General features: G+C 33.8%; 1 protein-coding gene and 1 pseudogene across 3 annotated transcripts; both read left to right on the forward strand.

Annotated features, from left to right (window-relative positions):
* LOC147531941 (uncharacterized) lies at positions 1 to 1,078 on the forward strand (annotated as a pseudogene).
* Positions 1,079 to 5,135: 4,057 nt separating this feature from the next.
* Positions 5,136 to 8,154, forward strand: LOC147531942 (RPM1-interacting protein 4-like). Of its 3 annotated transcripts, none has more exons than XM_086649581.1 (4): positions 5,136 to 5,225; positions 6,333 to 6,738; positions 6,832 to 7,017; positions 7,573 to 8,154. In XM_086649581.1, exons 1-4 carry the CDS (start codon positions 5,152 to 5,154, stop codon positions 7,861 to 7,863), a joined length of 957 nt encoding a protein of 318 aa, XP_086505707.1. In that variant the 5' UTR covers positions 5,136 to 5,151; the 3' UTR covers positions 7,864 to 8,154. The 3 variants fall into 3 exon arrangements, with proteins under 3 accessions (XP_086505707.1, XP_086505709.1, XP_086505708.1); XM_086649583.1 differs by having other exon boundaries at positions 7,581 to 8,154; XM_086649582.1 differs by having other exon boundaries at positions 5,152 to 5,453.
* The last annotated feature ends 4,919 nt before the right edge of the window (positions 8,155 to 13,073 follow it).

Genomic DNA, 13,073 nt, shown 5'->3' on the forward strand with positions numbered 1-13,073 from the left:
ATGAAGAAGAATGTAGAAGATGGTATTGATCAAGAGGATAGAGTGATGATGAACAAGTCCAGAAGTGAAGAAGAAGACATAGACAAGGGAAATAAGAAATTAGATGAAGAAAAAGTAATTGATAAATCTACTGATGAAAAATTTAAAGTTTCCATGTTACAAAATCTAAATCCAAATAAACCATTAAGGATTGTCATTCAAGGATCTCAAGTTCATAACCCCTCTCCTAATCCTCATCTCCATCATCATCAACACCACCATCACGTTAATCGTCATCAACCACCACCAATACCTCCTCTCTCTATGCCTCAACAAGTAAGATCACTCAAAATTTATACATATATCATCCTTAATTTCTCGTAATCTTATCTGGGTTTGTCTTAATTTTTTTTATTAAATCAATTTCAGCAACAACAATCTATGATTATGATGAAAACATTGAATTTAAGAATCTCTGTTTCTGTTCTTACTGTATCTAGTTGCAGTAATTGCTATAATGGGTTTTCTTATATACAAAGCACTTCAAGGAATTATAGAACCAAGAAGAATTAAGAGGATAGAAAAGAGGATTTTACAGTACTCATTACCTCAAATTGAAGGATCAACAATTTTAAGTATAATTATTGCTTTTACTTGGCAAAAAGATATAAGATTATGGCCATCTTTCACTCTTAAATTCATACTTTGGAGTAGTTTTCTAACTTCACTTGCAGTTGGAATTCTTCTCCTTGTTCTCCAAAAACCTTCAACTGATGGAGTTGGAGTTGCTCTTATTGCTTTAGCCATTAGAACTGGACTTTATGTTTGTTGGGTTACTCAAAGAATTGGATTTGCAGGTAGAATTTTATCGAAATCTCTCGAATAATTTGGAGACTTAAATAAACCCGCTTATTGGATGCTTGGTTTAGGATGTATATGGATTAGTTTTTGGATTTTCGCAATAATTGGAGCTCTGAATTTTTACTTTCCTCCATTGATTATACTTGGATTAATACTTAGCTTAGCTTGGGTAGCTGAAGTATTAAGAAACGTCGTGAATTTAAAAGTAGAGCGAGTTGTTATGAATAAAATCCGATAATTGTTAAGAGTAGAGCGAGGTGTTATGAATAAGATCTGGTTATTGTTAAGAGTAGAGCGAGTTGTTATGAATAAGATCCGATTATTGTTAAGAGTAGAGCGAGTTGTTATGAATAAGATCCGATTTGACGGGTTTTTGACGGAAAAAAGGCAATTGGGGGTTAACGCCTAAACACTTTTGATTTTGGGGGTGGTCCTAATATCACTAAATAATTGGGGGCCAATGCCAAATTAACCCTTTTAAAAAAGAGGGGTTGGGCAAAAGGCCCATTCCTTTCTCCAAAAAGAGAAGCAGGCCCACTGCACACAAGGAATGAGGGGCAGGTCCAATAATTAAGTGATGGTGGGAAATTACAACACTAGGGAAACTTTTACTCTTATTTACATAAATTGCCACCCCGAAATTACAGAAATGCCATAAAAAAATCCGGCTTTTCACGTTTCTCTCTCTACACTTTATTCTCCACTTTCTCTCTCTACATTCTATTATCCACCGTCATCCTCTCCATCTCTCTCTCTCTCAAATCTAAAATAAATTCTTTCTCTTTCTACAAATATATTTTTGTTCCTCTTTTTAAATACTTTCTCTCTTTGTGAGTTTTTTTCTTTTGTTTTAGGTATGGTATTTTCTTAAAATCTTAAAGTTCTTTTCTTTTTTGGATAGATGTTGCATTATTTTTTGTCAAATTTTTAATTCCATTTATCTACAGATTTATATTTCCCTTTTCAAGTTTCATTCCATTTATAATCAAAAGTCATATACAATTCTTCCTAAACATAAGTTATTTTAGTGAAACAATTTACTGTACTTTGTAACATTTACTGTATTTATGCTTATGTACAAATAGACACGTGTATTGCACACGAATGTATATGTTGACAAATTATGTTTTGGTAAAACTTCAACCGTAAGTTCATGTCATTTTGAAATGTGCAGTACATTTTCTAATGTACTCCTATAGAAGTTTGCAACCTACATTTGAAAATATGCATAATCTAATGTACTCACATTTTGGGATATACAGTAAATTAGGAAATGTATTGTAAATTAGGAAATGTACCTTGTACAAGTCTGTACCCCACATTAGGAAATGTACTTTAAATACTTTCTCTCTTTGTAATTTTTTTCTTTTATTTTAGGTATGATATTTTCTTAAAATCTTAAAGTTCTTTTCTTTTTTGGATATATGTTGCATTATTTTTTGTCAAATATTTCATTCTATTTATATTAGTCTTTCAAGTTTCAAATTTATCTACAGATTTATATTTTTCTTTTCAGGTTTCATTCCATTTATAATCAAATGTCATATACATTTCTTCCAAAACATAAATAATTTTAGTGAAACAATTTACCGTATTTTGTAACATTTACTGTATTTTTGCTTATTTACTAATAGACATGTGTATTGCACACGAATGTATATGTTGAAAAATTATGTTTTGGTGATATTTCAACCGTAAGTTCATGTCGTTTTGAAATGTGCAGTACATTGTCTAATGTACTCCGTATAGAAGTTTGCAACCTACATTTAAAAATGTGCATAATCTAATCTACTCACATTTTGGAATATACAGTAAATTAGGAAATGTACTGTAAATTAGGAAATGTACCATGTACAAGTCTGTAACCTACATTAAGATTTATCTAGTATCGGAAATTATTTATTTACAAAACATTGTAATTGTACGATATATGATAATTTATTGTGTATCAGAAATTATTTATTTACAGGACACTTTTGTATTGAGATTTATCTTGTGTATCGGGAATTGTTTTTATTTATTAGCCTTTGGTTATGTACTAAACACTTTTGTACTGGGAATTTTCTTGTGTACCGAAAACTGTTTTATGTACTGGTCATTTGGTTATTTACTAAACATTTTTTACTGGAGTTTTCTTGTGTACCGGAAATTGTTTTATGTACTATACAATTTTTTTTATATTTCTAGGTCACTTTTGTACTAGGAATTATCTCGTGTACCGGGAATTGTTTTATTTACTAGCCATTTGGTTATTTACTAAACACTTTTGTACTGAGAATTTTCTTGTGTACCGGGAATTGTCTTGTGTACTGGAAATTTTTTAGTAAAGAAAATAAAATAGTCAACGCAGATCAAGTTAAGGATAACTCCTAAATTGAAAAATTTAAACGTTTAAGAAAAAAAATTCACAGTTGCAACCTTGACAAAATGCGGTAAAAGATAGAAATATGAAACAAATGAAACTAAAAAATGTACAGTGAACTTCCACATGACAAAGAAACGTGGGAACTTTCACATGAACCGGGAATTTTGAAATGTACAGGACATTTGGTTACTTACTAAACATTTTTCACTGGTAATTTTCTTGTGTACCGGGAATTGTTTTATTAACTATACATTTTTTTATTTCTAGGTCACTTTTGTATTAGCAATTATCTCGTGTACCGGGAATTATTTTATGTACTGGCCCTTTGGTTATGTACGTGACACTTTTATATTGGAATTTTTGTATGTACATAGTCTCCCTCTCTTTCTCTTCAATGTCCCCTTTTCCCATCTCTCTCTATAAATGTATAAACTCACACGCCCACAGTTATAATCTCCTAACTCGATCCATCAATCTCGCCCAACCCCATCTCTAAAACATCCACCGACCTAACCATTTCTCTCCTCCCCAAATCAATTTTACAAGATTACCTGCTGAAACCTCTCTCTCTCTCTGTTTATATATGCATTCTAAGGTTAGATAGATCAAAATGGGTATAAAATCTTTAATCAGTCTCCAAATGATTCCATGGTGTTTTCCCCTTTTATAAAATTTTTGGAAATTTCTCCAAAATCTATTAATCTCTGACTCTCTGTTTAAGAAAAAGATTTCACGTTGCAACCTTGACAAAATAAGGACAAAGATAGAAATATGAGGCGAATGAAACTAAAAAATGTACAATGAACTTCCACATGACAAAGAAATGTGGGAACGGATTGGGAACGGTAAAATGTAGCGGGAACTGAGAAATGTACACTACATTTCAACACGTAAAGGTATATCTATGACGTTAAATTTAACAAAAAATGGTACAATATCTAAGAGAACCAGGAGTTGTTCAATGCGTCATTCTATGCACTCAACATTTTAATATTTTCGGAACAAATATGTGAAATAAAAAAGCAAAAATAGTAAAAGCACATCAAGTTAAGGATAACTCCAGATTTGATTTCTTTACCATTCAATGTTTATCAAATCTTCATAGTTTAAGGTAAAGAATCTTACAAAACTCGTATATTATTGTATAGAATTAGGGTTTATCAAACCAACTCCAAAGACCAACAAAAATACAACCAATTTTTTGTACCGTCCTAGTGATTTCGTGATTTTCTAAACAGTAAACACCAACTCCAAAGATTAACAAGAATATATTAAAGAAACCAACCTAACACCACTATCACCAATTTTTTTGTACTAGAAGGGGCAAATCTGATTTCTTGATTTTCTGAACAATATACACCATCGTACTCAATCCTTTATAGATCTGTGATTTCTACAAATTTCTGGATCTTCTAGTGTCTTCTGATCTTGATTTTCTCTTGGTTCTTAGAAAAAAAGAGGTCAGATCTGAGTTTTCAAAAGAGATAAAGTCTATAGAAATAATTTATGTATTTGATAACTCTATATCTAAAAGAATATGGATTATGAACCCTAAATCTCTTTGGTTAGAGAGTAACACAGAGAGAATGGAAAGGAAACTATACTTGTTAAAGAGAAAAAAAAATTGCAGGAGATATTTAAAAGTTGGAAGCTTTTTAGAGTGAGAAAGAGAAAGGGAATATATTTGTGGAGTTAGGGGAAGGAGGGTAATGGGGGTATTTGCAAAAAAAATGACACATCTTTTGTTGCACCTTTTCAGTCGGACCCACCACTCCCTGACGCCTTGGACCTGATCCGTTTTTCATGTCTGCCCTGGACCTTCCCCGTAATAGGGTATCACTTTTTGGTCCCTTGACTAAAAAAAGGCTTTAAAAAAAAACATACCCATTTACACTGACAAAGAGTTGTTGGTAAAATATGCAACCGGACCTACAACGAGGACATCAATGATTTTATTAGAGAGAAAAAGGGAGATAGGCTGCCTAGGAAGGTCAGAAGAACGGGTGGCGCCAGTCAATGGGTAAGAGTTTCTTTGTCTTCCCTTCTCATTTACAAAGAATTTTCGTGAAGATTTCTAAAAGAGAGGAGGCAGCTGTAAAGAGAAGTTGAATTTTCTTCATGGAAGGAAGGAGGCTTTGCTTCCTGTCCTATTTTTGTTCTTTTCTTTTTTATAACATTTTCTCAAAGTTTCCTAGAGAATTAAGGTGAAAAGCTTGGAAATCATTGCTTTCTTCATTTCTAAATGGCAGTAAGTTGTTCTTAGTTGCTATTCTTAATCTTGCTTTTCCCTTTGTTTATTTGTGGTATGGTCAGAAATGATGATTTTTTTTATTTGGGTTTTGATGAATTTGTTACATACTTTTAGCTGAGGTTGGGGGTCTGATTCATTGGTTGGGTTGGACTTGATTCTTTCCATTTGTTCTTCCTTTTTTATTTCTAGGGTTGGTCAGAGTTGATGATTTCTAATGTGGGTTTTGTATTAATTGATGGAGCTATTATAGGGAATATGTTTAGATCTTAGGCTGCTTGTTTTGTGAGACCGTGGAAAAGTTAGAGCAAATGAAAAAGGATTGATATTATCGAAATTTATAAGATTTTCAATTAAATTATCGAAATTTATAAGATTTTCAATGCAAATTATCGAAATTCACGACATATTTAGTAAGTCCGATTGAGTGCTTGTTCTACATGTGATGTTATTTCTCTTTAGTTCTCCTAGAAGGATGGCATAGATGTAATGCTTAGGCTGCTAAATCAAGTATGAAGAACTGACCCAACCAACTTGTGTAGAAATCCTTTCTTTAGAAACTATGCGAGTTTTGTGGTTTCTCGATGTCGAAAAATGCCTTGACTACGGGTCGCAATCAAAGCTGAAGTGCGACCCCAAGAAACCATTTAATAGTGTTTGTGAGTTATGTATTCAGAAAGTCCTAAAAGATCTCTCAAATCTTGTTTTTCATACATGGTGAAACTACCGTGTCACTGTTTCTTGTGGAGTAGGCTTTACGGCAAGACCACATAAATCTTTAGTGTTCCTGTATGATTGCTTATTTCAATTGTTTTTTATGCTTTTTTCCTCTTCAAACCAAAATAATGGCTTATTCACATCCATTTCTGATAATGCAAGGAAAAGTAAAGTTGGAGGGAAGATGATCAATCCGAACGATCCTGAACAAAACACAGAAATGTTTTCAGTCGATCCACCACAACCCGAAGCTACTACTAATTTACGAACAGGGGTTGAACCAAGCAGAAATGAGACTCGGTCAAGGAGAACCACTTTTAACGCATATCATCAACAACGTAATGCTGGAGCAAGTTATGGTGAACAAAACCCAGCAAGGTCCGGTGGGCAACCTCCGGGTAAGCCTGAGCGTGGTGGAGTTGAGAACTCTCCTTTTCACTCTCAGGCAAAAGTTGGAGGAAGAGTGGGTTTAGCATATTGTTCCTTCTGGAAGAAAAAACAAGCTGAGAATAACCATGGGTTAGCTCCACGAACTCTTGGTAGAATCAGGCATTTTAAATTGAAATCGGTAATACTCTTCTAGATTCCTTATTTTTGTTAACACTTCATTTAATGTTTCTAGATATATGACTATATTGTTGACGAATTTCTGATGCGGCAGCCTGAGGGAATTGCTGCTGTACCAAAATTCGGCGGTTGGGACGGAAATGACTCTGCTTCTGCGGATGGATATTCTTGCATTTTCCGCAAAGCAGTGGAAGAGAAACAGAGTGGAGGAGGAAACCTAGATAATCCTACAGGGTCTACTCTTAATCGTCCTAAGTCAACCTACAGTGAGAAATCTAAGGTATATTACACAAACTTTATTTGTGACTTGCTGATTCATTTTTCAAAAACAATGGTCTAGATCGTAGTCAAACTTTCAATTACTTTGGCCTTTTGCAAAAGTGAGTCAACAAGTCAAAACTTTTTGTACACATAGCATAAGTCATATATTTCAAAAAGTCCCTTTGACTAGGTACATTTGATGTGATTATATATAAAAATCTAACGGTAGTCTGATTGTGTGGGACTAATATGAAGTTATGATTTATACTAGTAAACACAAGATGTGCGTAAACTTTTTCACATGATACCCAATGAAGTAAGCAGTTCCGAGTGTCAAACACGAGAAGAAAAAAAAACATGGTGTCAATGTTACGATTTGAAGCCTGTAAGTGGAAGTAACTGTCTTGTGATGTTCTTTATAAACTTATTAGCTAACACAAGTCAATGACTTGCTCAAGTTGTGCCTATAGATTTAGTGATTAGATGATAATGTTTTTTTAAAGAAATTGGAAAGAATTCGAATACTATAAAGATCTCAAGAGAATACAAGGAAACTTATGTTGATTTGTTGCAGAGATTTAGGAATGCTAGTAGGACCAGCAACCGCGGAAGAAATATACGAGAGGAAAGTAGAGAAGAAATTACGAATCCAGATTTTAATGACGGACAAGACGAGGGAAACCCCTCTGATATGTTCGCCAGTGCTAATATAATTAACAGATCTAATTTCGAAAATAGTTCAGACAGTTCTGAAGATCAATCTGAGCCTCGAAGCCCAGACCAGCATGGCAACATTGATACTAAAATTACCGTATTTAACTTTCCAAAGATGCGTCGTTGGTTTCGATTGTGGCTAAAAAAGTAGCTCTGGAGAAGTTCACGCTTTCTGTTTATAGTCCTTTCAAGATGTGGATCAATGAAGTATTCCAATTCTGCCTAACTTCTTTTGGCTTCAGTTGTGTTTTTTCCTTTTTATGTGTCTGAATCAGATAAATTTGATGAATTGAATCGGCTAAACCTGAATTAGCTGAACTTTTTTTTCAAGTTAAAATGTTGGTCTTGTAGTCTGATATTACAATATGTGTAGGCTAGAGAGAGATAAACTCTATTATAGATGTAAGGAAAATAGACAAAGATATAGTAATTCATTTCTTTATTTGTTACTGTCTCAAGTAGTTTTCATTCGTTCTCTCATCAAAAAAAAAAAAAAAGTAGTTTTCATTCTCCTTCATCAAAAAAAAAAAAAGTAGTTTTCATTCTTACCAAGTTACTCCTCAAAAAGAAATGGGAGAAGCTATTATGGTTAAAAGTCCACTGGAGGTACGGGGTTCGATACTGAGAGGAGGTGGAATTCTTGGGTTATTGAGGTTATTAGCATATAAATAATGTAGTTGGGCTTTAGGTTGGTTCTTGTTAAAATTGACAGTTTTCGTACTTATTACGTCTTTGATGCATCAACGCCATTGTAATGACTATCGTACATCGTAATCAATTTCCAAAAGAAAAAAAAGTGCATGGGTGCGCAAGCTATCCGCGAAAACACCTCATACAAACACCAAGCGGGGACTTAACCCTTAAGAAACTATTAAGCACCTCATTCATCAAGATTACTACCTTGCACCTCATACATGCAGAAAGAATTCGTTTTCATTATCATATACGTAGAATACTCTCCCTTGGCTAAATATCTTCTCAGAATTGTCTTTGTTAAAAATTTATAAGCAAAATCGTGTGGGACACATAGAACTTTGACAAACGAAAAAAGTATAATAGTAGATATTTTGAGTGGCGCTGGATACGCAAAAGTATGTCTCGTTATAACCTTGATAGAGAACCCTAGTGGGACAGATACCAGACGAATGAAAAAGAGTACAGAGCTTAGGTACTCAGTATTAGCAACACAGAAATCCACACGTGATAATAGGCCCCTCCATGAATATCAGATCTTGGACCAATGTAGTCTTAAGTCATTAAATTATTCTCGCTTCGTATTTCGATGCCTTGTACTAGTTTTATAAACGTTGCAATAAGTAATTACTTAGCGAATAAGTCTGCATAGTTATTGCATGATTGTATCTTCTGAATATCAATTTCTACATCCTTTTGTAGATAGTTCGAGAAAAATAACTTAGGTGAAATGTGTTTCGTTCTCTCACCTTTAATATATTCTTCCTTATTTGAACAATGAAAACGACACTGAAAGTGTGTGAATTCGTAACTGAAAGAAGATCACATGAGCACCTTGTGTGACTAACAATAGACTGTAACCAAACACATTCTCTAGTAGTTTCATGAGAGCAATGATTTCCGAACGATTAGAAGATGTAGTTGGAATGTTGTGCTTACTCGTTCGCCATAAGAAAGTTGTGCGCTCACTGGTATAACATAACCAGTTTGTGAAATCTTTTTATGTGGATCAGAGATATGCATAGGTAGCCTAACACTAATAACCGCCTGAAATAGAAGCCTGGCCACGCGGACAACAAGGTCATCCTTGCTTCTGAGATCAGCCCCAATGGGTCCAAAACTTAACGTCGGGGCTCAGAGCGGGTTCGCGTGTATCAAACCGAGTTAGATATCGACTCATATCCAAGTCACTTTCAACATTTTGGGTTAAAAACAATTGGTCCATGGGCTTCTAGTCCAAAATAATACTACAAAAGGGTTTAGAGTCCCATGTTGCCAAAAATAGTTTTTTAATCCTTTAAGTAATTTGTCTATAATAACCCCATTTTCGTTTGGTAAATCTTTTTCTGTCCTTTCATAAATATCTCATTAGTTACAACTTATCTTCTCTCTACAAAAGAAAATTCACATTTTCTTATCCAACCAAAATAATAGTTCATCTTCTTCATTTATCTATTCTCCAATAATTTTCGTCTTCAAACTAAAACAACCAAACCATTTTCAACAATGATTTCAGTTTTCCCATGTTTAAAGATGAAACAACCATATCTGAAGATGAACAAGGATATTTTAATTTTGTTCATCATTGTTTCAATGGTTTTGGTCATTTCGTTTGATTTTGGTCGTGTTTTTGTTTTGGTTTTTGATAGATTTGGTTTTTATAGCATCAAATATGTTTTTTTTTAGCTTCAAATATGTTTTCCTTAGTTTTCGATCTAGTTTTTAATGGATTCACAAAAACATTTCAAAAAAGAAAAAAGAACAAGTTTGATCCATTTTTTCATTTTCTTTCTCATCAAATATTGTTTTTGAAGCAGTCATTACTTTTTAATAAAATTAAATTGTATTCTGGCGATAGCAATATTTATTTTGTTTGTTCTAAAAGATATTTTGCTTTCAACAAAATGTTGTTTGCTTTTGTAACAAATACAATTTCAAATTTCACAAATTGGCGTCATGTCTCTAGCGCACAAAACTTCAAATTCGTTAAACAACACACATGTGTATGAAGCAAAACACATTTTGTTCCAGTACACTATAAATCTCCAAAACAAATTTTGCGAAAGCATACTTTATTATTTCTTGGATAGTTTTATCGGGGCCCCCATTCTTGTTAAAAGGGCCACTCCTTGTAAATTCGGTATGAGTCCACCGAATTTACAAGAAACTATCCGGTGCGAGCCCACCGAATTTACAAAAAACTATTCGGTTCGAGTCCACAAAAATTCACTCCGGTAGCTTATTTTTGTGAATTCGGTGGACTCGTACCAAATTCACAATTCAGTGGACTCATACTAAATTCACGTCAGAGGCCCTTTTAACAAAAATGGGGGACCCCTATAAAATTTCCCTTATTTCTTTTGTCTCATCCAGTCAGCCTCATACAAAACATATTTTGTATCGACCAAAAAGCAGTTAGGTCGAGCCATAACATTAAATGCCTTTACAAAATGGATTTTCTTATAAAAGTTACATGAAATGTATGTAGAAAATTAGGTCCTCGATGACCAAAGGTGTATTCTACTGACTTCTTTTCAAGGCTTTGCTCTTCGACCAAGATCTTCCTCTTCTAGGATCCTAAACCCTTTTAGGGTATTATTTTGGACTAAAAGTATGGCCCTATATATATATATATATATATATTATGTTTTAGTATAAATATCCCGCAACGACCATTTAGTATAATAAGTAAGCCACACTGCTTCTTGCTTACAACAAAACCATCGTTTTAGCATCCTAAAGATATTTTTGCTGAACCATAACTCATTTTTTCGCTACCAAAATTAATATTGCCACAAACAGATAATGATTTTTTTCAGTAGTAAATTACCCCTTTGATGACCAAATTTGATTTGTATTTGCTTACAAAATTACATCTTTCCGAATCAAAACACATTTCGCAATAAACAAAACAAACTTATGAACGGCATAACAACGAATTGGCATTGCTAAATGTATTTTGTTCCAACATTTAAATCAAGCGTCTGATAAAGACATGACACCAATTTTGGATTTTTAAATTATTCACATTCATTTGGCGTACAAAACACATTTTGAAGTTAACAAAACCCATTTATGACATACCATAACAACGAATTGGCGTTACAAAATGTATTTTGTTCCGAAATTCAAATCAAATGTGTAATAAAGACATGCACCATTTTCAATGTTGAAATTTGAAATGGTAATCCAACCAAAATACATTTTGCGATGAACAAAACTAACTTATGATGGACCATAACAACATATTGGTGTTACAAAATGTGTTTTGCTTCAAAAATCAACTGAGTGATAAAGGTATAACGCCATTTTGAATTTTGAAATTTGAAATTGTATTCCAAACAAAAAAACATTTTGAGATGAACAAAACTAACATAACGGGTCATAACAGCAAAATGACGTTACAAAATGTATTTTGCTCCAAAGTTCAAACCAAGTCTGTGATAAAGACATAATGACATTGTGAAATTTGCAATTGTATTTGTTACAAAAGCAAAATATCGTTTAAAGTAAAAAAAAAATACAAATTGCTCTCGATAGATTACAGTTTGGTTTGTAAAGTGAGAAATTTGGCCAAAACTCCCTAAAAAATTTGAGTTTTGGTTAAAAATGATTTATCAACTTTTTATAGGCTTTAACTCTCTATGGCATTTTTGTAAATTATCTTGTATAGGGAAAAGACGAAACTGACCTTATTGCAAACCAGATTGAAAACCAGATTGTAAAGTTTTGCAAGACAAACTAAATTGCAAAGTAGTGGCAAACCAGTTTGCAAAGCTCTGCAAACCAGATTGCAAGGCTCTGCAAAGTGTGTGCAAAGTCATTGCGAGGCAAACCAGATTGCAAAGCTCTACAAACCAGATTGCAAACCAGTTTGCAAAGCATCACAAGTTAAGATTATAAGGGCAATTTTGGCATTAGAAATAGGAGTGCTTTTAGAATTGTCCTTCAAGACTATTTCCAAATTATATATGGTGCCTAAAAGGATAAAAAGATAATTTGTCTTTTTGACAAAAAAACATGAAATTTCCTGTTGTTAAAAATAAGGGTTATTTCTCAAATGGCCCCCAACTTTGTGACCAACTTCCTGCCTGACCCACTACTTTAGCAATAATTCTCGTATGGCCCCATTTTTCCTTTATCTTTAACATTCCGTTACTCTCTCTCCTCCATCTCATTTTCTATCTCTGCCACATCATTTCAGCACGCCACATCATCATCTTCACCGGCAGGGTCGCCGACCGGCCAAATTTCAGGCCGGCGACCTTCAATTTTTTTTTCTCTCTTCTCTCTCTCTAAATTTTTTTTTATCTTTTTAAAAATCCTCTCTCTCTCTCTAAACTCCAGCGAAGGGGGTTTCCCTTCGCCGGAGTTTAGAGAGAGAGAGAGAGAGGATTTAAAAAAAAAAAAATTAGAGAGAGAAAAAAATTGAAGGTCGCCAGCCGAAAATTTGGCCGGCCGGCGACCCTGCCGGTGAAGATGATGATGTGGCGTGCTGAAATGATGTGGCAGAGAGAGAAATGAGATGGAGGAGAGAGAGTAATGGAATGTTAAAGATAACGGAAAAAGGGGGTCATACGAGAATTATTGTTAAAGTAGGGGGTCAGGCAGGTAGCTAGCTGGTCACAAAGTTGTGGGCCATTTGGGAAATAACCCTAAAAATAATGA

Source organism: Eschscholzia californica, unplaced genomic scaffold, assembly GCF_041429995.1.
Source record: "Eschscholzia californica isolate CP2 unplaced genomic scaffold, dmEscCali1.0.p SCAF_6, whole genome shotgun sequence".
NCBI lineage: Eukaryota > Viridiplantae > Streptophyta > Magnoliopsida > Ranunculales > Papaveraceae > Eschscholzia > Eschscholzia californica.